We start from the raw sequence: 25,680 nt of genomic DNA, 5'->3' as shown, positions 1-25,680 counted from the left end.
TTTCCCAATGGCTGCTGGCACGTCTCTGGGTTGGGGAGCCTGGCAGGAGCAGGTGGCGCGGTTCATGCTGCAGGAGTGGTCACCACACTCTGGCACAGTGTGGGAACATCCCCTGGATCTTGCAGTGCCTCATCCACACAGCCCTGACCCCACACCAGCCCTCAGCACCCTCCCCAGCCAGGGCTGGTCCCCTGGGAGAAGCCCAGGTGGGTGAGAGGAAGGGACCAGCAGCAGCCCCACAGCACCGTGTGGGGGGAACAGAGGAGCAGGGATGCGGTGAAGAGCTGGTTCCCCCTCACCAGATCCAGGGCGAATATTATGGAGCAGAAATCATATCCTGGGGCTGTAACCCTTGAGGATTGGGGTCCACAGGACTGTGACCCACAACAACTGAGCTCTCACAGCGCAGAGGGGCTGCCTCGACTGGTGTGGGGGAGCACAGCCCGGGCAGGGCCTGGGACCGAGACACTGGGCAGGAACACTCGGGTGTGACACGAGGGCCGAGGGAGGCACAGCCCGGCTCTGACCCCTCAGCTGGGTGCTCTGACCCCACCAGCTCCCTCCCCATGCCGGGGACCCGGAGGGGAGGAGGAGGGGGCAGGCCTTGGCTCAGCCCTGGAACGCTGCGGTCAGCGCAGCCGGAGCAGCTATGCCAGACACGCCGCGATTTCCCCCCGAGCCGGCGGCGCTGGCCGGGGCAGCGAATTCCTCCGGCGAGGCCGGGGCTGCTGAAAGGAGGCCTGTTCTCAGGGCAGGGCGAGCGCGGGGGGAGCAGTGGCAGAGCCGCCCCTCGCCACGGCACCCCTGAGGAGGAACTGTGCTTCTTTCACGTCCCAAAAGCAACAGGCCGGGGCTTGGGAGTGCCGTCACGGGCAGGGCCTGGCCCGACAGCCGCATTCCTCCGCTGCTCGGGGCTGCCCGAGCCGCTGGGCCGCTGCTCCTGCGCCGGCGGTGGCTCTTCCAGGAAGGCGAGGAACAGCCGGAGCTGCTGCTTCCCCGAAGGCCCTCGGCCGCCAGCTGTCCCCAGGGGCCGGGTGTGTGTGGGAGCAGAGCTGCAGCAGTGACAGCGAGCTGGGGGCGGGACAGGCAGCTCCCAACCTCAGCCCTCCTGGACATCAGGGCTCGGAGATGACGCCCTGGCCACCACGAGTCCAGCACTGACACCAATTTCACCAAGGCCTGGAAAGCTGCTGCATGAGAGGGGATGTGGACACAGAGCTTGGAACAGTCGCACAGCTCCCAGCAGAAGGGATGTGACCAGACGGCCGTGGCACTCCAGGGAGGTAATGCCGGTCCCTGACCCGTTCTGACTCACAGAGGGGCCACACAATCCGTGGCTCGACAGCTGTCTGCCAGGTACAGAGAGGAGCTGGATCCCAGCCCAGGTGGGTACCAAGCAGGTGGCAGGACACCATGAACACTCCCTGGAGGCACAGCAAGCTCCTGGCCAGCCACAGGGTCTCATGTGCGGAGTGACAGGAGGAGCAGGGTCCCACACAGCCCAGCCTCCAACCAGACAACTGCTGCTGCCATGGGAAGGAGGCGACATGGCCCTGGGGGCCACTAGAAAAGTGCTTTATTTGAGTATAGAGGGGAACAGCTGCACCACAAGTCACCCAAGCACAGGCCCCTCTCCTGGCCCCTTCCAGCCCTGCACGAGCTCTCGGTCTCTGCCTGGCCAGCACGGACACATCTCAGTCCTGCCCTCGGCTCCGGGTGGCCTCTGCTACTCGGTGACCTCGGGGACGACGCTCACCAGCAGGGTGTCATAGCCGCGCCGCACCAGCAGGGCCAGGCTCTGCTGCGTCCTCACTGCCTCGTACACGTCCTCGGCGCGCCGCGACGGCGTCCCGTTGATCTCCAGCACCACGTCCCCGGCCTTCAGCCCTGCCCTGCGGGGACAACGCTGATGAAGGACACAGAGGGTGGTGCAGACACTCGGCGTCATCGTCCTCCGAGTGCAGCAGGAGCTGTGGCACCTGGGGTTCTACAGCTGCACTTGGCCAGCAAGACAGCCAGCCTGGGAAAAGGTCCCCGGGTGGGTTTTTGCTGCAGAGCCCAAGCCCTGCTGCTCTGGACATCCCACAGGTGCTGCCTCGCACACCCCTGAGGCACAGGGCAGCACTTACTGGTGTGCCGGGGAGCCGATGATCACCTTGTGGATCAGCACGCCGTAGGAGATGTCGGGAAAGGTGGGGTCACGCAGCTTCAGCTCTGCCAGGATGCTGCAGAGTGAACATCAGCATCAGGGATGGAGCTGGAGGAAGAGCAGGGCTCCCACCCCACTCCCTGCAGCTGCACAGGCTTAGGGACCAAGCGCAGAACCTCCCCTTCTGTGTCCCTGCACCCTACTGAGCACGAGCCACAGCTGCCAGCCCCAAACACCGCCATTCTCTTGTCAAAATGAGAAGATGAGAATCCCAGTGGCACCAGGGAGAGCTGGAAAGCCCTGGAGCAGCTTCCAGCTGGATGTGTGAGCTGTGGTGATGCACATCCCCATGTCACATCACCCTTCCCAGGCTCAGACCTGCCCCTCACCTGCTGTGGTTTCACTTCTCTGCCCTAGGTGGGCAGGACACACAGCACAAGCTGTGCCCCTCTTTCTTACAGACATGTCAGCAGAGCTCTCCTCCTGAGTCTAAACAATCAGTTTCTCCAACTTTCCCACAGATTTTAGGATCTCTAAACCAAATTTAAACTCTGCATCACTCACAGCTCCTCTTTGGACTCTCCCCAACTGCTCCTCACCCGTCTTGAATGAAATCCAGAAGTGGATGCAGCACTCCAGCTGGATCTCTCCAGAGTGACAGCATTCTTCCCTCAAACACTGCATCAGCTCCAATCCCTGCAGACCCACACACTCAGTCTCTGCCCAGCTCTGCTCCTTTCAAGTCCCTGCTCAGCCAGTCAGGGCTCCCCACGTGGCTGTAATCCATGCTGAACTCTACTGTGCTGTCCCACAGCCCCGTGCAAACTGCCATTCCTTCCCAATTTCACAGAGCAAAGGTGGGAAGAGGCCTCTCAAGGTCATCTCACCCGACCCCCAGCAAACCCACTCAGGGCAGGCTGCTCTGGACTGTGTCCAGATGGGTTTTGAGGACCTCCAAGGACCCTCCAGGAAATGTGTGCCAGGGTCTGAGCACCCTCCTTACAGTAAAAAAAGGGATTTCTTGTGGACTCTCACATGTCTCTGTGCCCACTGCTTCTTATCTGGCCTGGGCACCACAGATATAACAATGGGGTCTGTGCCCAACACGGAGCTTCTCCCTCCTGTGCCAGGGAAAGGTTTCCAGATGGAAAGGTCCAGGGCATTCAGGGCAGTCACCTGATTCCAAGGCGAGCAATCCCTTGTTGGGAGCCCTTCCTGCTGGGCACAAACAAGCCTGGCAGTCAGGTGGTTTCCCTGGACCAGCTCAGGGGCTGTGTGGAAGCTGGAGCCACATCCCGGGAGCCGTGTCCGAGGAATTTCACGCTGCTTCCTGACAGACCCGGTCCCTGCAAGCATGGCCAGGGAAGCAGGAGGAATCTGGGCTGGCCTCCCATATCCCTCGGGTTCTGCAGGATTACCAGCACCATCTGCTGGGCACTGGGGAACTCACCAGACCTTTAGGAGGGCAGAGCACAGCCCCAGAAGGTGTTTGCCCAGCATGGCACAACACCAGCCCCACGAGGCAGCTGCAGGTCTCTGAAATGTGGCTGCAAGAGCTAAAGAACCAGAGCAGGTGTTGTCCTTGAGAACTGCTCCCAGAGGTGAGGGCACACGTCCTGCTTGCTGACATGGGCACTTCACAGAATTGTTTGGGTTGGGAAAGACTTCTAAGATCAAGTCCAACCACTCCCCCAGCTCTGCCAAGGCCACCACTGACCATGTCCCCAAGTGCCACATCCACACAGCTGTTAAATCACCCCAGAGACGGGGATTCCACCATTGCCCTAGGCTGATGTGCCAGGGCTGGACAGCCCTTTCCAAGAAGGAATTTTCCCAATATCTAACCTCAACCTCCACTGGCACAACCTGAGGCAGTTTCCTCAAGTCCCGTTCCTTGTTTCCTGGGAGCAGAACCTGACCCTCACCCGGCTCCACCCTCCTGTCAGGGAGAGCACTTTTTATCAGCTCACAGAGTCTGCCACCAGTGTAGAAACTTGCAAGTTTCCAACTTACCACTGAGCCAGCTGAGAGACTAACCACAACACAAGCACAAAGAGATTTGAAAGCAAAAGCTTAAGCTGTGGAGACAATCCTCCCAAAACCAGGCACCCGGGGTTAGTTGGGAAGATCCCATCACATCCCTGCCCCAACAGGACCAGTCTGTTGGCCCCTGACCTCAGGACAGGTACCTGGGAGTGAGGGTGAGCATCATCACCCCGATGTACCGGCGCTTTGTCTCTGCATTGCCAAACCAAGAGCCTGCGGAAGGAAAGGGCACGGAATGTCATGGCTGGAAAACAGATGTGCTCAGAACCGGGCCGAGCCCTCAGAGCCCTCGGGGCAGCCAGCATCCAGAGCCACTCCAAATCCCTACAACAGCTCCGTTCCCAACATCAGCAGGAGCATTTCAGGTGATGCATTTTGCACCGCGACTTGGCTTCCCTGCTTTGTCAGATTTTTGACAGAGAACGTCCTTCCCCAACATCACAGAAGAACCAGGAGGGCAGCAGCAGCACAGCTTTCCTGCGGCACCAGGTAAGACCCCAAAGACTTCTGCCCTCCTTGCCTTTCTCGGGAAGAAGGGCCCAGAGTCCAGCTGTGCCAAAGCTTCCCTCTCTCATCCTCCTCCCCAGCACCCAAGCAGGGAGGTTCCCACTCACTCTTGCGGTGCTCCTCCTTCTGCAGGAACTTCCGCAGCCGGTCGGAGGGGATGGCAAAGGAGATGCCCGACGTCACCTTCATGGTGTTCACGCCAATCACCTCACCATCCTGCAGGGAAAGGGCACTGGGCTACCCAGCCTGGATCACTGTGGAGAGCAGGGGAGCTACTGCACCAGCCTGGGGTCCTGCCTGTGCACCCACCCCTCCCCAGGCTGCTGTCCCAACGTTGCCGAGGCTGGGCAGGACCCAGGGGTTGAGTCTATGGGATGAGTTCATGCAGTCCCTGGCTCTGCCCTGCCAGCACCAGCCAGACCTCGGCTCCACCAGAGCCCCATTAGCTCCAGCTGCCTCAGATACTGCACAGGGTGCTCATGCCAGGCTTAGCCCTCCTCCCTCCAGTAAGCATCCCAGCACCCACAAGCACTGCCACAGAGGGGGCAAGCAGCAAAGGGCACAGAGCACATCCCTGCCCCAGCCAGCAAGGGAACAAGCAGCAGGACTCACCAGGTTGACGAGGGGGCCCCCAGAGTTCCCAAACTGCGGCAGAGGAAAGAGAGTATGAGCAGACCACAAGAGCCCCATCCTGAGGCCGATCCCAGGGTGACCAGCCAGAACCCCGTGCTCTATGTTACCCCCTCCTCCCTCCCCGTGTCCCCATGTCCCTCACATCGATGGCAGCGTCGGTCTGGATGTACTCCATGTCGGTGGCGGCCAGGCCCAGCTCGCGGCTGCCGCGCTGCGCCGAGCTGACGATGCCCGAGGTGATTGTGTTCTGCAGGGCGAAGGGGCTGCCCATGGCCACCACAAACTCGCCCTGCCTCACCTCGGCCGAGCGGCCCAGCGGCAGCGTGGGCAGCGGGTGCTGTGGGGAGCGAGACAGTCAGCGGGACAGAGGGGGAGCGTCCCCTCCGCTCCCCAGCGTCCCCACGGCTGTGACACGCGCATGCACCTTGGGCTTGATCTTGATGGTGGCGATGTCGGCCACCTGGTCCACGTCCTGCACCACGGCGTCGTACATCTCACCGCTGGCCAGCTTCACCCGCACGCGCCGCCGGTTGGCCACCACGTGCGCATTGGTGACGATCAGCCCGTCTGGGGACACCACAAAGCCCGAGCCGTTGGAGATGGGCACGTCCCGGCCCAGGAAGGGGTGCCTGCAAGGAGGGCACGGGTCAGGAGGGGTGGTAGGGACAGGGCTGGGAGGCAGCAGGGAGCAGCGAGCAGTGCGATGGGGGAATCCTTCCCTATCCCAAATAGGGGAATCTGTACGAATACAGCAGGAATCCAGAGCTTGTGCACGGCCACAAAGGCACAATGCTACCAGGAATAGAAGCATACAAGAGCAGAAGGGGCTGCAACCAGTACAGGGACAAGGCCAGAACACATGAAGTCCAGCCTTGGAGCAGGTAACAAACACCAAAGAGGCCACTGAAACGTTTTCTGATAGTGGGAGCGGACTCACAACTCTGAGCCCTGGTCAATCACCCCAATCTCTGCTAGCAGTCCAGTGAAGTGAATGGAAAACAGGAAGGAACCCAGAGAAGGAGCAGCACCAGCTGATGCCTCCTTACACTGCGAGGCAGAAAGGGTGACACTGCACCAAGCTGAAGCAGCAGTCACCAAGCTCAAGGGCAGAGCTGCTGCACAGAGGTGCTCCAAGAGGCCGGAGGCATTGGACGGTGAGAACATTAGAGAGCTCAAAGGGAAATGCCAAGTGCTGCTCCCAGGCAGAGTAACGGAGCAGCCTGGAAATGCAGCTTCGCCAGACGGCCCCGGAGGACATGGATGTGGCAGCGACGTGCGGCAGCCGCGTGTCGGTCCCTCCCGAGGCACTTGTGGGAGCCCTCCGGGACGGTTCAGGAGAGGCCGGCGGAGGGCCCGGAGAAGGGCCGAGGCCACACTGCGCAGGAAGGAGGAAAATCCCTCCCCGAGACCCTCCGGTGCCGGTACCTGCCCACGATCTCCACGTAGACCAGCGCGGGCGCCGTTTTCTCCACCACGTCGGCGATGAAGTTGAAGGCAGCGCGGGGCGAGGTAGATGGCGGGGAGGGCGGGGAGGGCGGCGGGGCGGGCACGGCGGCGCTCAGCGGGGGCCGGCGGCGCTCCCGGGCCCACAGCAGCAGCAGCGCCGCTGCCCCGGCGCCCACCGCCGCCGCTAGAGACCGGCCCCGCGCGGAGGGCGGCGGAGGATGGGAAGGAGGAGGAGGGAGAGGGGGCGGTGGGGGCTCAGCGGTCCCGGTCAGCGCTCGGCACCAGAGCTGTACACTCGGTGGCACCGGGATCCACCGGATCCGCACCCTCCGCGCCGCTGCCGCCATGCTGCCGAGCGGAAACCGCGCCCCGCTGGGGCGGGGCTGGGCCGCGGGGCACTACGGGAGTTGTAGTCCTGAGGCGGGGTCTGCCCGAAGCTGTCCTCCGCCGCTGAGCACGCCGGGAGCTGTAGTTCCGAGGCGGGGCCTGCCGGAAGCGCGTTCTGCCGCGGGGTACGCCGGGAGTTGTAGGCCTGCTGGGAGCTACTATCCCGCCGTCAGAGAGATGTGCCGATAACCGGCGCGACAGCGGAGCAGGGCAGCTGCATTGTCGGAGCCGCTCACCGAGTCAGCCAGAGCCGCCGAGGGTCGCGGCCGGGGCGAGAGTGCTGCGGCGGCGCGGTGCGGACCAGGAAGGCGGCGCGCACCCAGCGTGCCCCGCGTGGGCCGGGCGCGCGGCCGCGGGCAAGATGGCGGCGGGTGTGGGGCGGCCGTGAGGCGCCGGCACGGCGGGGATGGAGCCACCCGCGGCCCCGGGCCCCGAGCGGCTCTTCGACTCGCACCGGTGAGCGCCCGCCCGGGGCCCGCGCGGTGGAGACTCCCGAGGGAGCCGCGCGAGAACTGCGGGAACCCTGGGCGGGGGTCGCGGAGCCAGCGGAGGCCGGGGGTGTCTCACGAAAGCTCCGTGGGGAAGGTCGGGGTGACCCGTGGGGGAACCGGGAAGGGTCCGGGGTGTGCCCGAAGTGGCTTGGGAGATTTGCCGGGGGGGACCGCGCCGAGCGGCGGCCGCAGGGCGGGTCCTGGGGATCGTCCCGGCCGCGCTCAGGCCCCTTTCTGCTCCTGCAGATTCCCGACCGATGGGTTCCTGCTCCTGGCCTTGCTGCTCTACGCCCCCGTGGGGCTCTGCCTGCTCGTCTTGCGTGTCTTCATCGGCGTCCACGTGTTCCTGGTCAGCTGCGCCCTGCCCGACAGCGTCGTGCGCCGGTGCGTGACCTCGGGGGGCTCCCGGGTGGGTGTGGGGTGGCAGGGCCGCGCCCGGCCCCTGGGTGTCCCGAACCGTGGGGGCTTGGCTCAGGGAAGGATCTGTGGGGAGCTGTGCCTTCGGGACTCCTTGTCTTCAGGAGCCTTGCAGGTGCTTCCTCTGCCAAGCCCGGAGCTGGCAGTCACCTCTGGAGTGCTCAGGGACTGGTCTGGAGCACATGGATCAGCCTGGTGTGCTGCTCAGGAGTCCTGTGGGCACTTGCTGCCCTCACCCCAGTCCCAGCCCTACACCAAATCCTGCTCTAGACGTGTCATTTCCAGTTGGTGCCAGTGTCGTTCATCCGGACACCAGAATTCCTGGGTCCTTGCCTGTTGGACGTGTCACCTCGCAGTGGCTCAGAGGGCAGGACTCGAGGAAGATCCTTGCTCCCCTGGCAGGTTCATTGTCCGTGTGATGTGCTCCGTGCTGGGGTTGCTGGTGCGTCAGAGCGACCCTCGGCTGCGCGGGGCCGGCGCCAGGGTCTTCATTGCCAACCACGTCACCCCCTTCGACCACAACGTCGTCAGCCTGCTCACCTCCTGCAACACGGTGAGGGCGCGGCCGGGGCTCCTCCTCGAGGGCGGGGCACGGGCGGCTCTGCCCCATTTGGTGTTGCAGTGGGCACAGTGGAAGGCGGCTGAAAACCCACTCAGTGCCACCCCCTGCCCAGCCAAAGTGGCTCCAAGCTCTGTCCAGCCTGGCCTTGGACACTTCCAGGGATCCAGGGGCAGCCACAGCTCTGGGCAAGCCTGCCAGTCTCACACCCAAAAATTTCTTCCATCCTAACATCCAGCCTAAATTTCTTCTCTTTCGGTTGTACCCATTAATTCTTGCCCTGTCGCTCCAGTTTCTGGTGCAGATTCCCTCTCCAGTTTCCTTCTAAGCTCTTTCAGATCCTGGAAAGTTTAATCTCCAGATTTGATTTATTAACTCAGGGTGTTAACCTTGAGGTGTTTTCTGTGGCTCAGTGTCACTTGTGGGCTCTGCATGAAAAAGTGGAACAGGGTGAGGAGCAGCAGGAGTTGTTGCAGTGGGAGTTGATTTTGGTGGAAGAGTGGGCAGATCCCAGAAGCTGCTTCCTTCTCTGGCCTTTTGGATAAGGGGGCAGGGCTGGTTGTGGGGTTTCCCCCAGCACTGGGTGGGCAGTTCTAGGGGGCGCACAGAGCCTGCTGAGGGAGCTGCATGTCAGTGGTGCTTGGGTAGTTCTGGGCTGTCCCTGCTCTCCTGTAAAATTCTTTGTGTGTGGAGTTCCTGAGTCAGCAGGCTCCTGTGTCCTGCACAGCCATTGATTTACCCCTGGCCTGGAGAGGGAGGACTCCTGGGAGCAGTGTGTGTCCTGCCAAGTGTGTCAGGGACTGCTGCAGGGAACACTGGGGGCACGGGCAGCTGGGAGTGCCTGTGTCTGGCAGGCAGGGCACGGTCTGAACTGGTGATTTGGAATCCATTTCCTGTGGAATTGGGGCTGAGGGCTGGCAGTGAGGTGTTTGTTCTCAGCCACCAGTGCTGTCAGCACAGGTCACCCTCAGTCCCAGAGGAGTTTTTGCTAATGAACAGGAACTTTGTCACCTCTGTCACCTGAGAAGGTGGGCCTGGAGGGGCAGGAGGGCCTGAAGGGGTGGGCTGGGCAGCGTTTCCTCCTCACTCTTGTTCTCCCTGCAGCCTGCCCTGAGCGGTGCCCCAGGCTTCATCTGCTGGTCCCGAGGATTCATGGAGCTGGGTGTGACAGGCAGCCGTGCGGAGCTGGTGGATTCCCTGAAGGAATACTCGGCCCACCAAGGGAACCCACCCCTGCTGCTGTTCCCAGAGGAGGCGGCCACCAACGGCAGGGCCGGGCTGCTCCGCTTCAGGTGCAGGAGTGGGAATTCCCACAGCAGGGGAGCGGGAATTCTCACTGCAGGGTGGCTGGGAATGGCTCTGGTGTGTTGTGACAGAACGGCTTGAGGTGGCTCTGGGATCATTCACTGCAGAATTCCTCCCTTCCAGCTCCTGGCCCTTCTCCATCCTGGATGAGGTCCAGCCCGTTGCCCTGCAGGTCCGGAGGCCGTTGGTGGCTGTGGTGAGTGGTGGGCACAGGGGCAGGCTGTGGGGTGGGTACAGCTTTTCTTTCTGCTCCTGCTTTGGTGCCTGTGGTGTGGCCTGGCACCCTGGAGTCAGCTGCTGAGGGCTAACACAGTTCCCAGGGCCTTTCCTGGGAATTTGGCCAGTCAGGTCTCCCCGGGTTACACTGGCCAGTCTGACAGATGTTTGGTGGCCCAGCTGGCTGTCACTGTGCCTCTGGCTTCCATGGCCAGCACAGTCTGCTTTCCTCTTGGTGAGTTCCCTGCTGTGGAAGACCAGCTGCAGTCAGTGCCTGTGCCAAAGGTCACACAGGGCTCTGGAGGCGCCTGAGCTGGTGCCCCAGGCACAGACACAGGACATGGTGCAAGAGCAGCCCCACACAAGGGGTAAAGTTCACGAGGGCAATGGCAGCGCTGCCAAAGGCCTCGCAGGGAAGCTGCTCTCAGAGAGGCTTTGTTGAATTTTTTATTTTTGATGTTTATTATTTATGATCTGGTGACCCCTGGAAGGGCGAGGAGTCACCTGGATGTATGCAGGGATGGGAATTGCAGGAATATTTGGCAGATCTTTGGTAACCCCTGCCAGGCCAGAGGTGCTGAGCCAGAGTTGAGACAGGCCACAAGTGTGGGTGAAGATGTAGTTTTCTAGCAATGAGGATAAGTTACATTTTGAACAACTTCTCTAGAGAAGTGGGAGAGTTTTTCTGTTCTGGACAGTTTATAAGGAGTATCTTATGCTTGTGGGTTTGGTTCCTCAGAGAAATTCTGAGCTGTAACAAGTTGTGTGTGTGTCTCTGTGCGTCCCTTCCCTTGTGAATGTCAGGGAGAGCAGCAGGTCTCTGTGGAGGTGCTGGTTACAGTCTCTTCTTGCCTGAAATTTTACTTTCAGAGTGTGAGCAGGACTTTGTGCTCCCTGCACACTGGCTGAGTAAATCCTGGTGGATTTCTGGGGTGATTTTAAACCATCAGAATCTGGAAGGGTTGGAGATGTAATATTTTGAATGGTACAATTGGTGTTTTATAGAAAGTTTTCTTGTGTAATTGTGTAATGTGTATTAGGCAGTGAATTGGGCCAAACATCAAATTTGGGGTTGAGAAAGAATTTTTTCCATCTCCAGTTGCATGGAGTGTTGCAGGAGTGTGTTTTTCTGTGGCACAGCCAGTGTAACTGAGATCTGGCTGTGGGCATCACTCCAGGCATTTGGGTTTAGGGTTCTGAAGTTCTGTTTATCCAGATGAGGCTTCTCAGTTTTCCTCATGGCTGGACTTTCAGGGCTTTTCTCATGTACAGCTCCTCTTCCCAGGCTGTGGGATAAACCAAGCAGGTTTATCCCTGTCTGAGAATCACAGAATTATTTGGGTTGGAAAATCCCTCTGAGCCCTTTGGGTCCCACCATTCCACAACAATGCCAAGGCTACCACTGACCATGTCCCCAAGTGCCACATCCACAGGGCTGTTAAATCCCCCCAAAGATGGGGACTCCCCCCTGCCCTGGACCACTGTGCTAGAGCTGGACAACCCTTTCAAGGAGGAATATATTTTCCCAGTATCCAACCTCAACCTCCCCTGGCACAGCCTGAGGCTGTTTCCTCTTGTGCTGTTCCCTGGGAGAGCTGACAGGAGTTGGGACATCACAGAGAGGCTGTTGCCACCAGAATGAGGGAGGATTGTTCAGGGTTCTGAGGAAGCTTTAGTAGGTTTCCAGGCTTTTTTGGTGCTTTCTGAAGGCACAGACTAGCAGGGAATGTGGAGATACTGAGGGAAACTTTTGCTGCTGTCTTAGTGGGAGGAAAGTTTTCACTGGGAGCAATGAAAACTGGTGGTGACCAGCAAGGGTGAAGCTGCCCAGGAGCTTGCCCTGCTTGCACTGGCTTTGCTGTTCCCACTTTCCCAAATCCTCCAGCCACAGCTCAGGTGTGCTCTGCCCACCTCCTTCCCCAGTGGAACCTGGACCAGCTCCTGTTCCACGGCTGGGATCTCACTGTGTTCTCTCCCCCAGAGCGTGGCTGACTCCTCCTGGATCACAGAGCTGCTCTGGACCTTCTTCGTTCCCTTCACAGTTTATCAAGTAAGGTACTACGTCTCTCTCTTCCGTTTGGGGCAGGGTTGAGGGTGGGCAGGGCCGTGGTGTCCCCATGGCAGTGACAGCTCCCTCCCTGGGTGCCTCAGCAGGGCTGGGCTCAGCACCATCTGGGCCTGGCCATGTCCAGCTCCTGGACCAGCTTCTGATGTGGAGAGGGCTCCTGGTTCCTGCTGGGGAAGGAGAGGAGTCTCAGTCTCTCCAGGTGTTCAGTTCAAGTTTCCAGGTGTATTTTTGAAGCTGGGCTGCTCAGCCCAGCAGTGCTGGCCCTCAGTGTCTCTGTCTGTCCCTGCAATCCCTTGGGAGTGGGGTGGTCCAGGGGGATGGTGCAGGGGTGGTCCAGACCCCTGCCCAGGGCCTGAGTGAGCCCAGGCTGGCTGAGTAGCTTTCCTTAAATGAGGACAGTGGAAGGGACTGGGAATCAAATGTAGGGCTTGGTGTATTTCTGCAAAGAAAAGCCTTTCCTTGGTTCTATATGCCTGAATTCTGGGTGACCTGTTTTCTACTTCCATGTAAATGGCCACGGATCCTCATTAAGGCCTTTCTGGGAACTGCAGATCCCTCGTGTTACACTTGAGGGCAAACCGAGCTCCAGTGAGCCAGTTCTGTCTTCTGCCATGTCCTGGATTTGAGAGTGGGTGTTGGGGTTTGGTGCTCCCGTGGGGAAAGGTGTGGGGTGAGCAGGGAGTGCGGAGGTGGGGATGGCATGGCTGCCCCTGGCAGGGTGTCCCCAGGGGCTGCTCCCAGCAGGGCTGGCTCCAAGCGCTGTTGTCCCCACTCAGGTGGATGCCGTCTGTCCCCAGACGAGCGGATGAACGGAGTGAGGACTTTGCGCTCCGAGTTCAGGAGGTAGGAGGGTGGTGTGGGAGAGGGATGTGCAGGGCTGCTGCACTTTGGGGTGGGCACAGAGGAGAGTGGGGTGCAGACAGAGTTGCAGAAGGCGTTTCTGGATGTGTTTGTGTGATGGGAGCTCTGGTACATACTTATTGCCCCTTGCAAGAGCTCAGTTATTTCATGGCTTATTTGCCACCCCACACTGAGCCTTTCTGCAGTTGTCAGGGCTCTTCCCATCGAGTTCAAACCTTTAACCCCCCTTTTTATAATGCCACAAATGAAACAAAGCAGTTGTTTCTCCACCCTGGTTGTATGTGCTGGGTACCTCACAGCTTCAGACATATCTCCTTGTCAGCCTGTTTTGACAGGATGATACTGCTATTCCTGGCCCTTCTTGTGCACTCTGCAACACTGAAGTGCATCCCAGAGGCCCTGGAGAAACCAGTTCCCAGCCTTTTTCCCCTCACCATGGCTTCATGTACCTCTGACATGTTCCCCAGCATGGAGGGGCTGCTTGGGCTGTGTGTGTTGTGTGTTTTTATGTGTGACTCCTCTGCATCCCACAGCTCTTGGCCATGGAGCTGGGTGTGGTATCCACACGGATCACCGCTGCTGACAGGACCGAGCACATGAAGAGGCTGAGGCACACGTCACGGCTGCCCTTTGCCCCAGGTGAGGGTCCTGGCTACAGAACCTCAGCCTGGGCTCTGCTTCTGGGGGGGCCTCTCTCTGCTGTCAGCGACAGACCACCCACTTTTAGTCCCTCACCCTGTGCCCACTGTCCTTTATCCCGCAGCCTTGAGCCAGCGCCCGGCAGCCCGGCCCAGGGTGCCCCCCAACCTGCCTGGGGCTGCTCCCGAGGACATGAGGGTCGTGGCCATGGCACAGCAGGTCAAGGAGGTGCTGCCTCACGTGCCCTTGGAGGTCATCAAGACAGACCTGGGTGAGCAGGGACTGGGGTGGCAGCGGGGATGTGGGGGCACTTTCTGTGGTGTGAAAGAAGAAACGGTGTCCCCGCTGCACTGGAACACAGTGGCAGCAAGATGGAGCGTCCTGATCTCTAACTTTGTCCCCACAGTCCAAACCAACTGTGTGGATACCACCATTGCCAACTTGCTGGAGGGGAGAGTTCCCTTCTTCCCTGAGAGTAAAGAGACTGAAGACCTGCCTGCCCCGTCTACCTCCCAGGCTGCAGCTGCTTCTGGCATCCAGGGCTCTGTGGCTGCACCTTCTTCCAAGGTACTTTGGGGTTGTGTCTCCCTGCTCTGTTGGCTTGTGTTGAGGACTAGCCAGAGGCATGGAGCACCAGCCTGGCATGCCAGGTCCTTCCAGAGCCACCAAGGACGCCCCTGCTTCATCTGTCTCCTGATGGCTCCTGTGCTTTCTCTTCTAGCCGGCTACAAAGCAGTTTGCAAAATCCTCCGTGGAGCGTCACCTGTCCTTGCAGGAGAGGAAACGAGCCTTGTATGACTATGCCAGGAGGTGAGAGCCCCTCCACACCTCCCCGCACTAGGGCCACACAAAATCTGTCCCTGCCCAAGCCCCCAGATCCCAGCCCCTGCAGGTGGGGTGCCCCAGGCACTGGGCTCTCCAGTGTAGTCCATGTCTGGCTGATGGGAGCCTCTGTGGGACTGGCTTTCTCTGAGGTCCCACTGGCACCATGGCACCCTCGGTCTTGGGCAGGACATTCCTGTTTGGCACCAGGGACAGTGCCATTAATCCTCCGTGGTGTGAGGGCACAGTTTGATCTCTGTGCAGGGTTTTCATGAGGCAAATCCTGGGACAAGAGGCCAGTTCTGGTGTGTGGGTCTTGGTTCAGGAAGATACAGAAATTTGAGGATGTGTTTGAGGGGAAGTTGAGCATGCCTGGGCTTGTTGGGCACTGGATGGCTGGGGTGGTGCTGAGGGAACCATCTTGTTGGATAACCCTGACTGGGAAACCTGGCTGGGATCTGCTGGGGCACGGGGACTCCCATGGGTGGTCCTAAAAAACCGTGAGCTGCTATGGGCAGCCCTGGCATCCCTCACTGCCCTGGCTTGGTCCATGCTGCATCGGGATTGTCCCTAGCAGGGTCTGTACCTTCCCTGTGGCCCTCCCAGAGCAGCTCCTGCTGCCGTCACCCCTTTCCCTGGGCTCCAGGCGAATGAAACGAGTCCAACCAGAGCCAGCGTGCAGCCAGAGAGCGCCGGGCCCTGGGGTGCTGCAGTGCCCCCGGGTCCCGGTCCCTCGGGGCTGCTTCTGGGCAAGACCGGAGATCCCGGGTGGGGTTCACGGGAGGCCCCTGGGGCGGTCACAGCCCCGCGGTGTCTGAGGGCGCTCTCTCCCGCAGGCGGTTCGCTGAGAAGCACGGCGCGGCAAGGGCCGGCGGCAGCCCCTGACCGGGCCGGACCGGGCCGGTGGCAACCCCTGACCGGAGCCCCGGGCCGGGCCGGGCCGGTGGCACCGGGAGCGCGCGGGCGGGACGGGACGGGCGGGGCGGGGGCGCCCCCTGGCGGCGGAAATAAACGGCGGCAGCGTCCGGCGCGGCTCGGGCTGTGCGGGCACCGGGGCGAGGGGCGGGGCCGGCGGGACGGAGGGGCGGGGCCAGCGGGGAGGGCGGGGCCGGGCCGGCTCCGTGCGGGTCTGCACGCGCCGCAGCCGACGCCTGCTCGCGCGCCGCACGTAGGCGCCGCTTAAAGAGGCAACGCGGCGGGGCCGCCGCCCCCGCGGCCGGGCGAGCTGCGGCTCGCGGGCCCCAGCGGGCGGAGCCAGTGCCCCTTTAAGAGACCGGCGCCCGGTGCCGGTGGTTTTATTTACATGGGGGCTCGCGGGCGTCACGTGACTGTCAGCGGCGGGGGCTGCGCGCGGAGCACCCGCGGGGCCATGGCGGGAGCCGGTGACGACGGTCCGCGGGGAACCGGGGCACTGGGGCGGGATCCGGGCAATGGGAGACCCGGGCGGGGCGGGGAACTGGGGCGTTTCGGGGCACCCAGGGGTTTGGGACAATGGGAGGGCCGGGGCACCGCGGTGTTCGGGACGGTGGGGAGCCGAGGGGTTGACGTGCACACGTGGAGGTGTGGGTCACCGGGAGTTCCGGGTGGGTGATGTGCACTGTGGATGGGGAGTGGGTTAGTGGGGAGGCCAGGCGGGGTTTCTTGGGGGGCTGACATGCGCCGGGGGCCAGGGAGCACAGGGATCCCGGGCAGGCTGGTGTGCACTGGGGGTTGGGTCAGTGGGGGCATAAGGGAGGCTGATGAGCACTGCGGGGGTGGGGGCCAAGGAAGATGTGGGTCCCCGGACAGTAGCCCTGGGGTGCACAGGACGTCCCAGGTCAGGGATAGCACTTGGTGCTCCTGCAGTCTGCAGGCAGGGATGCAGGCTGTGCTGGGGAGGGCTCGTGGTGGGGATGGGATGGGGTGCAGGGGTGGGCCCGGGGCAGCGCAGGGGCTGACAGCCCCTCCAGGCTCCTGGGTGGAGCTGCGGTGTGGCCCAGGCTGCCCCGAACCCGAGCTGGCACCTTCGCCGTTCTCCTGCCACGCCGACGTGGAGCGGATGCTGCTGGAGGCCCAGCTGGAGACAGAGAGCAGTGACGGGTGAGTCCCGAGGGGGAGCCAGGCTCCAGAGCCCTGCTGAGCTGTGGCTGGCACTGGGGCCACCGGCTGGGCTCAGTAACTAAGGGTTTCTGTTTTCAGGACCCTGCTTGTGCTGGGCTCCCCAGCCTGGGATGATGACAGAGCCAGCCATGGGAGCGATCAGCCTGGGGAGAGTGAGGTGCTGCCTGCCCACAGCCACCCCCAGCCAGGCTGCCCCCACCCCCGGCAGGTGAGGGAGCTGTCCCCACCACACCCTGCTGTGCCCCTAGGCTCTGCTCTGACCTGCCTTGTGTCTCCTTCCAGTGGGACGTGCCAGAGGAAGCTAAGTGGAGGCAGCGACGCCTGACAGCGTCCCTGGGCTGGGCCTGTACCCGCTGCCCTCGGTACCTGTCTCCAAAGTAAGTCCTATGTCCCCCACCAGCACGTCCTGCTGGTCCCCATCCCGCTGTCCCTGTGACCCTGTTAACCATGAACTTTTCCCAGGGAATTTGCCTTTGTGTGCTCCCCCCAGCCAGTGCTGTGGAGCCTGCAGGGAGGTGCAGTGGGGAGGAAGAAGAGACTTTTCAGTTCAGAGCTGCTGCTGCTCTTCATCCCCTCGCTCCTGCTTAGCCACCTGCTGACCCTGGGGCTGGGGTGAGTGTCTGTGGGTCTCACCATGGGGCTGGAGTGAGTATCTGGAGGGTCTCACCCTGGGACTGGGGGAGGAGGGAACACTTCTGCATTTGGGCTGCTCATCCTTGGGTGCTGCCATGCACCACTGCTCCCAGCAGCTGGAGCAGTCTGCTGCCATCTCCCCTTGCTCCTGTCTTGCTGGGGGCCCAGCACCCTGTACCAGTGCCTCACAGTCACTCTCTCCAATCCAGGATCTACATTGGGAAGCGCCTGGCAGCCTCCTCAGCCAACCCTCTGTGAGGAACTGGGCAGGCAGCACCCGCTGCTCCGTTGGGAATGCGGGGAGAGCCTGGCACCAGCGCAGTCTGACCGCTCCCAGGCCCCATGTTTGTGGCACGAGGCGCCTTCTCCCCGTGTCTGTCCCTCAGCCCTCGCCTCGGGAGCTGATCCCACTCTCCCCCGTAGAGCGGAACCTGCTGATGGCAGCTCCCAGCTGCAGGCAGCCCCTGCCCTCCCCAGCCCCTGGTTACGGGTCCAGGTCCCCCTGTAACAGACTGTAAATACAACTGAGCCCACCTGAATAAAGAGCCCTGTGCTAGCTCAGGAGTTGAGCAGCGAGTCCCCTCCCTGTGTCCAGCCAGCACAGCCTGGCTTGGGAAATGACCAGTGGGCTCCCTGGGGCCCTTCCCTGCGGCAGGAGGGCGAGTCCCTGTGCTTTGGGGTGATGCCAGCTGGGATGGGCCCCTGGGTGGGCCGTGGGCAAGCAGGGATGGGTGCTGGGGCTCGCACGGGTGCTCAGCCCCACGCAGGTGCCTGGCTGATGCATTTGCCCTTTATTAGCCATGGCTGCAGCGCAGAGGCGGGAGCTGAGCGTGGCATAGCCAGTCAGGGCAGTGACACCTGCCTGGTGCAGGTGGCAGGTGTGGGCAGGAGAGGTGGCACTGCGGAGCGTGAGGCTGCCAGGGCCCGTGTGCACACCTGGCTGGCTCCTGTGCAGTTCACTCCACGAATCTGTCCTAGTGCTGCAGGATGGGGTGGGCAGGCAAGGGACGCGAGCTGTCCCACGAGTGGAGAGCAGGAATCACGCAGAAATGCCACTGGGGAAGTCTCTGGCTCCCTGCCACTGGCACAGTCCGTGGGCAGCTCGGGAAGAGGGAAGGGTGTCCTCATGGCTGGGAGGGGCTGCATGTGTGGGAGCTCAGCATGGCTCCAGTGGCATAGGAAGCATCCAGGGCCAGGTGGGTCCCTGCCCCAGGGGACATCTGGAGGGTGCCAATAGAGCTGTCGGGACACTGGGTGGCAGTGCCCAGTGCACACAGGGAGTCCCATGGCCATGTGGGATGCTCTGGATGTCAGTGGTGCAAGAGGTGCTTCAGCAGGTGAGAATCAGGCAGGGCTATGGGTCCAGCAGCTGGCTGGGCACAGGGGCACTCTGGGCAGGGGTGGCCTCTGCAAATAGTGCAGCTGAGGTGGCAGCAGGTCAGAGCTGTGACAGTCGCTTGGACTTGGGTGGTGGCAGTGGCGGTGACTTGAGGCTTCTGTTCCCATCCACTGTTGGGGATGTGGGTGCCTGCGAGCAGAGAGGGACATGAGGGGTGGTGGGGCTGAGGGGGCCAGAACCAGCCAGTGCCTCCCCTCCAGTGCTTCCCCTCCAGTACCTTCCCTCCTGCTGCAGCATCGCTGTGCTCCAGGAATGTCTCATACACCGCGAGGCTGAACTTGCGGGGCAGTGGTGGGAGCTTGCTGGCGCTTCTCACGCGGCCACCAAAGCCGGTGGGAGACAGGGACGAGCCTGTGCAGGCAGGAGAAGTGGTATGGAAGTTCAGCCAGCCTGGAGCTGCATAGGGTCTATCACTGTGCCCAGGGCTGTAAGTCCCTAGGGCTGTCAGGGCCAGTGCTCCTGCCTACAGAAGTGTGGCAGTGCTGGGCAGAGGGGACAGAGGTGCCATGGGATGTGAGCCCAGCCAGGGGCAAGGGGCTGGCTCCCACCAGGAACAGCTCGTGGCACAAGGTCCAGGATCAATGGCTGCAGCCCCGCAGGGAGTGTTCAGCAGGGGTTGTGCCTGCGCTCCCACTCTGTACCGCCACAAGGGGGTGAGGGGACCTGTGCTGAGGGTGCTGTGGGAGGGCACGGCCCTGCTCGTGGGGCTGTAGGGACTCTCAGGAAGGTGGCCTGGCAGGTTGTACCTGCAGTGCTGGACTGAGTGCCGGCAGCAGCTCGGCTTGGCGGGAGCTGTTTCCCATCAGCGCTGAGGCTGCTCTCATTCATGGGGCAGGAGAGTCTCCACTTCTCGTCCTGGGGCACAGAAGGAAGGCTCAGCACCTTGGAGGACCAGGCTGGTTGGCAGCCCCTGCAGCTCTTGGTCTCCAGCCTTGTACCCCTCCAGCCCTCCCTGCAGCAGGGGCTGCCACCAGCCCCTCGAGGGTGTCCCATCCAGGCTGGGGGCTGGTGCTGCGGGCAGGGCCAGGGGCTCTGGGTGCAGCAGGACACCCAGAGGAGCGTGAGCAGGGCCCCAGGAAGGCACCAGGGCTGTGCTGAGCATCACCTTGGGCTCTGGCAGCTCCGAGATGGACTGGCGTGTGTCCTGCCGCCGCGGCCCGAAGATGGAGCTGGAGCGGTTCTCCCTGCGCTCATTCCTGCGGTCCTCGCTCTCAGAGGGGCGGGGGGCAGGCTTTGGGGTCGGGGGTGCCTCCGTGCTGTGGGGTGACTGGGACAGGTGAGGGGCAGCAGGGGAAGGAGGAGCAGGGCTCTGCCATGGACCAGCTGGAGCATCACTGGGAGTGGCTGCACTCAGCCAGGCACCATGTACAGCAGAGCTCAGCAGGGGAGGTTTGGGGGACAAGAGTGGATGGCTCAGGTGACAGCAGTGTCCAGGTGAGCCTGGGGGCTGCACATGGGGTGCCTCTCCTCCATGCCCCCCCATAAGGACAGGGCCACTGTGGTGGCCTGGAAGGACAGCTCCCTGAGATGCACTTGGCATAAAGGGAAGGTGGAAGGGCAGAGGACTGGGGAGGTGGGAGAAAAGCACCCGGGCCAGAGTGAGGAAGCTCAGCAGGGAGGGCTGACGGGGGTGAGAGGGGATGACCAGCACTCCCCACTGCAGCACTTGCCTGGCTCCAGCGTGGCTCAGCTGGTCCCAGTCAGGTACCCAGGCTATGGACCGGGGTCGGCCGCTCCGCCGGTCCTCAAAGAACATCTGAGAGACAGCCAGGAGGGATGAGAGGGCAGAGCCTCCCCAACCCTTCCCTGGGCTCAGCCAGGGCCATCAGTGCCCTCTCTGACCAGTCCTGCTTCTGTGCCACTGCCAGCCACCCCAAGCAGCACTGTGCCCTCTCCAGGAGCAGGCAGGGACCCTGAGGTCCCTCATGCCCTGTGCTCCTCACCCTGTTCCTGCCCCAGCTGTGGCCTCAGCCAGCTGCTCCCTGCTGCCCCACACCTGCATTGGCTTGTCCAGTGTCACCCCCATGGTGCCAGTGTCACCCCCAGCCGTGCCTGCCCCATGCCCCCCATCATGGCACTCACCATCTCACGCACACCGTACTGACTCTCCACCTTGGCCCGCAGCTGCTCAAAGCACTGCTCCATGCGCTCGTGGAAGGGCCGCAGGTCCTCCGTCACCTTCTGCCCATGGATCCGGATGCCCTCTGCCAGCAGCGGGATCTGTGGGAGAACGGGGACCCGTGGGACTCCCTGGGCTGGGGAGGGACAGTGGTCACAGGGGGCAGCTGTCCCTGCCAGAGGGAGGCTGCACCTGGTACCTGCCAGGCGATCAGGTCCTTCAGCTTCTCGATGTTCCCTGCATCCTCAGGGTGCTCCTGCATGTAGGGCTCCTGGAAAAAAGCCTGCAACGACCCTCCTCAGTCCCACTGCTGGGCTGACCCAGCTCCACACAGGCTGGGGATGGTACAGTGGTGCTGGTGCCAGTCCTGGCTGTGCCCAGCTGGCCCCAACACAGCCCCTGCGTGCCCTCACCTTCTCATACTTGGTGAAGCCGCCCATGACTGCAGGGTCCACGATGCCGTTGAGCAGCATGGAGAGAGGGTTGATGGGCAGGCTGTGGTCGTTCTGGTGCCGGTTGATTTCACTCATGATTTTCTCGTTGGTTTTCATCATGGTCTCAATGGCATTTTCCAGGGGGGAGATGGTGATCTGTGGGCAGGGAGGGGTCAACACTTGTAGGCACAACCCCCTGCCCCCTCCTCCTTAAGGATGGCAGGGTGGGCTCTGCCCAGCCCGGCAGGAGGGACCCCTGGGGCTGCACGTCTCACTCCAAGAAGCCCCTCAGACCCCTGGCACCGGGTGCCTGGGGCTGAGCGAGAGCTCATGGGAATGTGCTGGCCATGCTGGTCCCTGCTCCCAGCACAGGGTCAGTCCCATGGGCACGAGGCAGCAGCGAGGCTGCAGGAAACCTGGGTAACCACTGGTGTCACTTTGAGGGTGCAGCTGTGCCACAGTGGGGTGCACAGCCTGAGCACCACAGCAGACACACGTGCAGCACTCATGCAGCCATACATCCTTGTGCCTGCAGCGTCCTGTGACAGCCCAGCCAGGGCACATCACATTTCCACTGCCATGGCTCCTGAGACTCCCTGGATGTTGGCCAAGCACCCGCCTCTGACAGAGGAACAAAGCCCACGCACAGAGCCGTGGCAGCAGTTGCTGACCCCCCTCCAGCACCTCTGCTGCTGCCCACACACTGTCCCTGCTGCCCATGGAGCATGGCACAGGCAGGACACGTTCCCCATTGCCCCAGCCTGAGCTCCTGGCAGGGCTGTGGGCTGTGTCCATCCTGGAAAAGCCCTGCTGTCCCCAGCCCCCTCCTCACCGTTTCAGTGGAGGTCACAACGAACCAGCGCAGTATGCCAGGCAGGGGATAGGCTGTCCTGAAGGTCGTCCTCTCAATCCACATGTTCTTTGGGAAGAGCAGCAGTCACTCCCCACCCTTCTCCCATCACCCTGGGTCACCCCTGGCTGCCCCATGGCATGGGGGGCTCCCACCTCCATGGACACAGGACCACCACCTTCCCCATCCCAGGACCGGGGATCCCCCGTCTCTCCTCTGGACCTTTAGCTCCTTGCAGGGCCCCCCCAGCTCTCCTGTCCCTCCCAGCTGGGGGTCCTGGCAGCTCCTCCCAGCACTCACTGCAAATTCATTGTCGGGATCGTTTGGGCCCCTCTTGAACGGCCGCGAGTAGCTGAACCGCTGGATGTGGTTGGCTTTGTAGAAGCTGTGGGGAGGGAAGGGGCAGAAGTGGGAAAGAACTCCCCCACTGTGTCCCACCCACCCACAGGGAGCAGAGCAGGGGCTCCCTGTGCTGGACACTCACTTGGTGATTTGCTCTGGGATGCTGCGGCCCTTGAGCCGGACCTTGGCTTCCTCTGCCGGCTGCACGGTGAAGCACTGGATGTCTGTGGGAGTGAAGGAGCCACGAGCACACACTGCAGGACAGGGCTGCTGGGGAGAGGGGCTCCAGAGCCCTGAGGGATGAACCCCAGGGGCACAGAGAGGCATTTAAGGATTTCCCACGTGGAGAGTGATGGACAGAGACCAAGCCACCCACCCAGCCCCGTCGCTGTGCACAGAGGATACACTGCCCTGGGGAGTCAGTGATGTCCTGGCCAGGGGGAGATGTGCTCTTCAGCTTCTCAGCATTGGGGAAGGGACTCAGCAGCTGCATCTCAAAGTCCTCACGCCGCTCGTACTCCTTGCCCCGGTAGATGAAGACCTTGTTCTGCAGGGGGAGAAGGTGACAGCTCATCCCTGTGCCACAGAATGGGGCCAGCAAGCCCCAGAGCTCATCAGCTGGTGCTGATATGGCTGAGCCCCCTGCCAAGCAGAAGACACCCCCCTGATACGAAAAAAAAATCTCCCCAAACCCAGGAACTAGAGGGAAAAGGAAGAAGGCACATGGAGAACCAGGATTGGTGCCAGCCGAGCAATGTCACTGAGGACAAATCCTTCCTGACAAATTTGGTGGCTTCTACGAGGGCGTGGCAGCGTGGGTGGACGGAGAGTGACTGGACTTGTGCAAACCATCTGACCTTGCCCCCAGGACACACGTCCATCTCCAGGACAGACATGGATGGGACAGATGCTGGGTAAGGAAGAGGCTGGATGATGACAGAGAGTTGTGGTCCACAGCTCCACATCCAGGTGGAGACCAGTGAGGAGAGGGTTTCCTTGGCTGTGGAGGTGGCAGCTGTGGGGCTGCTCCTGGTTCTGCTTACCCGGAGGAAGGTGGGGAAGCCCTGCCCATAGTACCCCACGGCAAAATAGTCTGGGCTGGGCCGCAGCACCTTCAGGATCTTCTCATAGAACTTGGCTTCTCGTTGCTGCAGAGGAGAGGGGCAGGATGAGGACAGCATGGGGCCCTGCGGACCCCCCGTTCCCCCCAGCTTATCCCCACCATCCTGCCGTGCCAGCAGCACCCCCAGTCCAGCCGGGCACCCACCAGGATGTCACTCAGCATTTCGTAGTCGAACACGTGGTTCTCGTACTGCTCCGCCAGCTCCTTGCAGATGTGGATGGCCTCCTCCCACATCTGGAGAAGAGAGGGGCCAGGACAGGGCCCCACAGTGCAGGGTGAACTGGGGAAGGGGACAGCAGGGACATCCAGCAGAGATCACCCTGCCTGTAGGAGCACCTGCACCCCAGCCCCCTATGAGGAGGGGGAGAGGGCTCTCCTGTGGGGACTGGTGGTCCAGTGGGCAGCAGAAGGACTTGGCTTCCTATCATCTCCAGCCCTGGAGGCCCCCCAGCCCAGCCAATCAAGCCTTTGTCCTGAGATGTCTGACCTGCCAGCCCCTGGCAGTACAAGGACTGGGCTGGGATGTGATAGGACAGGATGGGATAGGGATGGAATAGTGTAGTAGTTTTGACAGATAGGGATGGCATGAAGGATGACTGAACCATCCAGCCCAGGCTCACTGCAGGGCAGTTCCAGCCTTTCTGCAGCAGTGGGGAGTGAGGGGCTGTGCTAAGAATGGGGTCTGGGAGCTTGGAACAGGGAGCAGTGGTGGCAAGGAGGCCAGGCTTACCCTAAGCCAGCCCAGCTCCCTCCAGTTGCAGGGTTTCAGAGGCTGCAGGGTCTGTAGGAGCAGGAGGCCACACTCACCTTGCCCTGGTCGAAGTATTCAATGATCTGGTTGTACAGAGCCTCCTTCAGCTGGCGCTGGGTGTTCAGGTGGAGGCCGTGTGGGTCTGGCACAGGGGCTGCATTCGACTCTTCTGACCACTGCACAAGGGAGTGGAGACCTGTCACACCAAGGCCACAGGGCTGCCCCTCCTCACAGCCCCCCCGAGCCCCCCGTGCCCACCGTGAGCAGCCGGGCGTGCAGCAGCAGCGTGTAGGCTCCCTCCGTGTAGTTCTCGTAGCTGATGTGCAGATCCTTCAGCTTGTACAGGTACCTGGGAGTGACAGAGCCGTGTGTGTGGGGAGTGACAGTCTCACGTGTGGGGTACAACATGGTTTGGGCACAGAGAGCCATCACCCTGCCCCTCAGGGCACTCTGCCAGCCCCATCCCACTGGGAATGCTCGGGAGCCCCCAGCCCAGGTGCTGCCGGTGTTCCCAGGGCTGTGCTCACCTGATGTACATGGCCTGGCGGTCGATCTCCTTGTAGAAGTTCTGTGGAAAGGCAGACGAGGCTGTTTGAGTGGCCCCGGGGGTGGCACATGCCACAGCCCCCCACACTGCCACCCTCTGGGCTATGGTGCTGCCAGGACTCTCCTCACACAGGGATGGGGTTGGCCATGGCCCTGGGGAGCTGATTCCCAAGGGATGCCAGCTCTGGCACCACATGCACCCCTCTCGGCTGTGCTGGGGCACCGTGGGGACTTGGGGAGATGCAGGGACAAGCCCTACCAACCCTGGGGACCTGGGGAAGCATGAGAACCATCCCCATTTCCCCAGAGAGCTGAGGACACGGGGATGAGCCCTGCCAGCCTCAGGGAACTGGAGCAGACAGAGCACAAGTGCTCACCAGGAGGTTGACAGTGCAGCTCATGCTGTAGGTCTTGTTCTCATCATTCATGACAGCCCGGTAGTCCAGGAGCCGCTCCAGGAGTTCGCTCACCAGCCTCACAAAGTTCTCTCCAGGCTTGGCCAGCTCGGGGTGGCTCTGGCAGCAGCTCAGCAGGCTGGGGAAGAGAGGGGGCCACGGGTCCCACTGCACAGCCAGCACGGCAGTGCTCCCACCATTGCCCTGCTCAGCATCAAAGGGCAGGGACAAAGTCTGGGTGGAGCAGGGGCATCACCCAGGGCAGGAGTGATTTCTGGGGCAGAGATAACACCTGGGGCAATGGCATCGCCTGAGGCAGAGGTAACACCCGGGGCAGGCAGGGGCAGGGGGCACACGATGGTGCTCAGGCACCGGCCTTCCTCCTTGCTGGTCCCTTTCTGCCGCGGCCAGGGCACAGTGTGAGGAGTGGGATGGCAGGGAA

The 25,680-nt window shown here is 61.9% G+C and overlaps 3 protein-coding genes across 4 annotated transcripts in view; 1 reads left to right on the top strand and 2 right to left on the bottom strand.

Annotated features, from left to right (window-relative positions):
* Positions 1-1,559: 1,559 nt before the first annotated feature.
* On the bottom strand, positions 1,560-7,139 carry HTRA2 (HtrA serine peptidase 2). The gene is made up of 8 exons (XM_066185190.1): positions 6,761-7,139; positions 5,760-5,964; positions 5,478-5,672; positions 5,315-5,347; positions 4,810-4,918; positions 4,339-4,408; positions 2,130-2,225; positions 1,560-1,892 (listed from the first exon to the last, which is right to left on the bottom strand). The coding sequence occupies exons 1-8, from the start codon at positions 7,126-7,128 to the stop codon at positions 1,727-1,729; spliced, it is 1,242 nt and encodes a 413-aa protein (XP_066041287.1). The 5' UTR covers positions 7,129-7,139; the 3' UTR covers positions 1,560-1,726.
* Positions 7,140-7,329: 190 nt separating this feature from the next.
* AUP1 (AUP1 lipid droplet regulating VLDL assembly factor) lies at positions 7,330-17,840 on the top strand. 2 transcript variants are annotated; one of them, XM_066185189.1, is made up of 15 exons: positions 7,330-7,624; positions 7,906-8,043; positions 8,479-8,629; positions 9,740-9,927; positions 10,064-10,136; positions 12,138-12,211; positions 13,001-13,067; positions 13,619-13,724; positions 13,849-13,995; positions 14,131-14,291; positions 14,446-14,534; positions 16,725-16,854; positions 16,929-17,023; positions 17,109-17,258; positions 17,489-17,840. In XM_066185189.1, the coding sequence occupies exons 1-15, from the start codon at positions 7,575-7,577 to the stop codon at positions 17,535-17,537; spliced, it is 1,668 nt and encodes a 555-aa protein (XP_066041286.1). In that variant the 5' UTR covers positions 7,330-7,574; the 3' UTR covers positions 17,538-17,840. The 2 variants fall into 2 exon arrangements, with proteins under 2 accessions (XP_066041286.1, XP_066041285.1); XM_066185188.1 differs by lacking the exons at positions 16,725-16,854; positions 16,929-17,023; positions 17,109-17,258; positions 17,489-17,840 and adding an exon at positions 15,383-15,575 and having other exon boundaries at positions 7,332-7,624.
* A 215-nt stretch (positions 17,841-18,055) lies between these two features.
* Positions 18,056-25,680, bottom strand: part of LOC136290817 (dedicator of cytokinesis protein 2-like) — a 44,524-nt gene continuing 36,899 nt past the window's right edge. Inside the window, exons 36-53 of the mRNA XM_066185140.1 lie at positions 25,221-25,377; positions 24,825-24,865; positions 24,556-24,646; positions 24,354-24,473; positions 23,691-23,780; positions 23,467-23,571; positions 22,829-22,970; positions 22,566-22,647; positions 22,382-22,466; positions 22,064-22,150; positions 21,211-21,387; positions 20,997-21,080; positions 20,761-20,898; positions 20,349-20,434; positions 19,784-19,934; positions 19,425-19,533; positions 18,896-19,029; positions 18,056-18,807 (exon numbers count right to left, since the gene is read on the bottom strand). Of these exons, the coding sequence (XP_066041237.1) occupies positions 18,718-18,807; positions 18,896-19,029; positions 19,425-19,533; positions 19,784-19,934; positions 20,349-20,434; positions 20,761-20,898; positions 20,997-21,080; positions 21,211-21,387; positions 22,064-22,150; positions 22,382-22,466; positions 22,566-22,647; positions 22,829-22,970; positions 23,467-23,571; positions 23,691-23,780; positions 24,354-24,473; positions 24,556-24,646; positions 24,825-24,865; positions 25,221-25,377 (1,969 nt within the window). The 3' untranslated portion in view covers positions 18,056-18,717. The remainder of the gene's footprint in view (positions 18,808-18,895; positions 19,030-19,424; positions 19,534-19,783; positions 19,935-20,348; positions 20,435-20,760; positions 20,899-20,996; positions 21,081-21,210; positions 21,388-22,063; positions 22,151-22,381; positions 22,467-22,565; positions 22,648-22,828; positions 22,971-23,466; positions 23,572-23,690; positions 23,781-24,353; positions 24,474-24,555; positions 24,647-24,824; positions 24,866-25,220; positions 25,378-25,680) is intronic.

This window comes from Chamaea fasciata, unplaced genomic scaffold (genome assembly GCF_029207755.1).
Source record: "Chamaea fasciata isolate MVZ Bird 193981 ecotype frontalis unplaced genomic scaffold, bChaFas1.0.hap1 SCAF_6, whole genome shotgun sequence".
Taxonomy (NCBI): Eukaryota; Metazoa; Chordata; class Aves; order Passeriformes; family Sylviidae; genus Chamaea; species Chamaea fasciata.
This window is presented reverse-complemented; position numbering and strand designations above follow the sequence as displayed.

Coding starts and splice junctions, on each gene's coding strand:
- HTRA2 (XM_066185190.1), bottom strand. CDS start 7,128: ATGGCGGCAGCGGCGCGGAGGGTGCGGATCCGGTGGATCCCGGTGCCA. Junction 5,673..5,759: donor CCATCAAGATCAAGCCCAAG/GTGCATGCGCGT, acceptor CGCTCCCCACAG/CACCCGCTGCCCACGCTGCC. Junction 4,919..5,314: donor GGGGCCCCCTCGTCAACCTG/GTGAGTCCTGCT, acceptor CTTTCCCTGCAG/GATGGTGAGGTGATTGGCGT.
- AUP1 (XM_066185189.1), top strand. CDS start 7,575: ATGGAGCCACCCGCGGCCCCGGGCCCCGAGCGGCTCTTCGACTCGCAC. Junction 13,996..14,130: donor GGTCATCAAGACAGACCTGG/GTGAGCAGGGAC, acceptor TTGTCCCCACAG/TCCAAACCAACTGTGTGGAT. Junction 14,292..14,445: donor TGGCTGCACCTTCTTCCAAG/GTACTTTGGGGT, acceptor TTTCTCTTCTAG/CCGGCTACAAAGCAGTTTGC.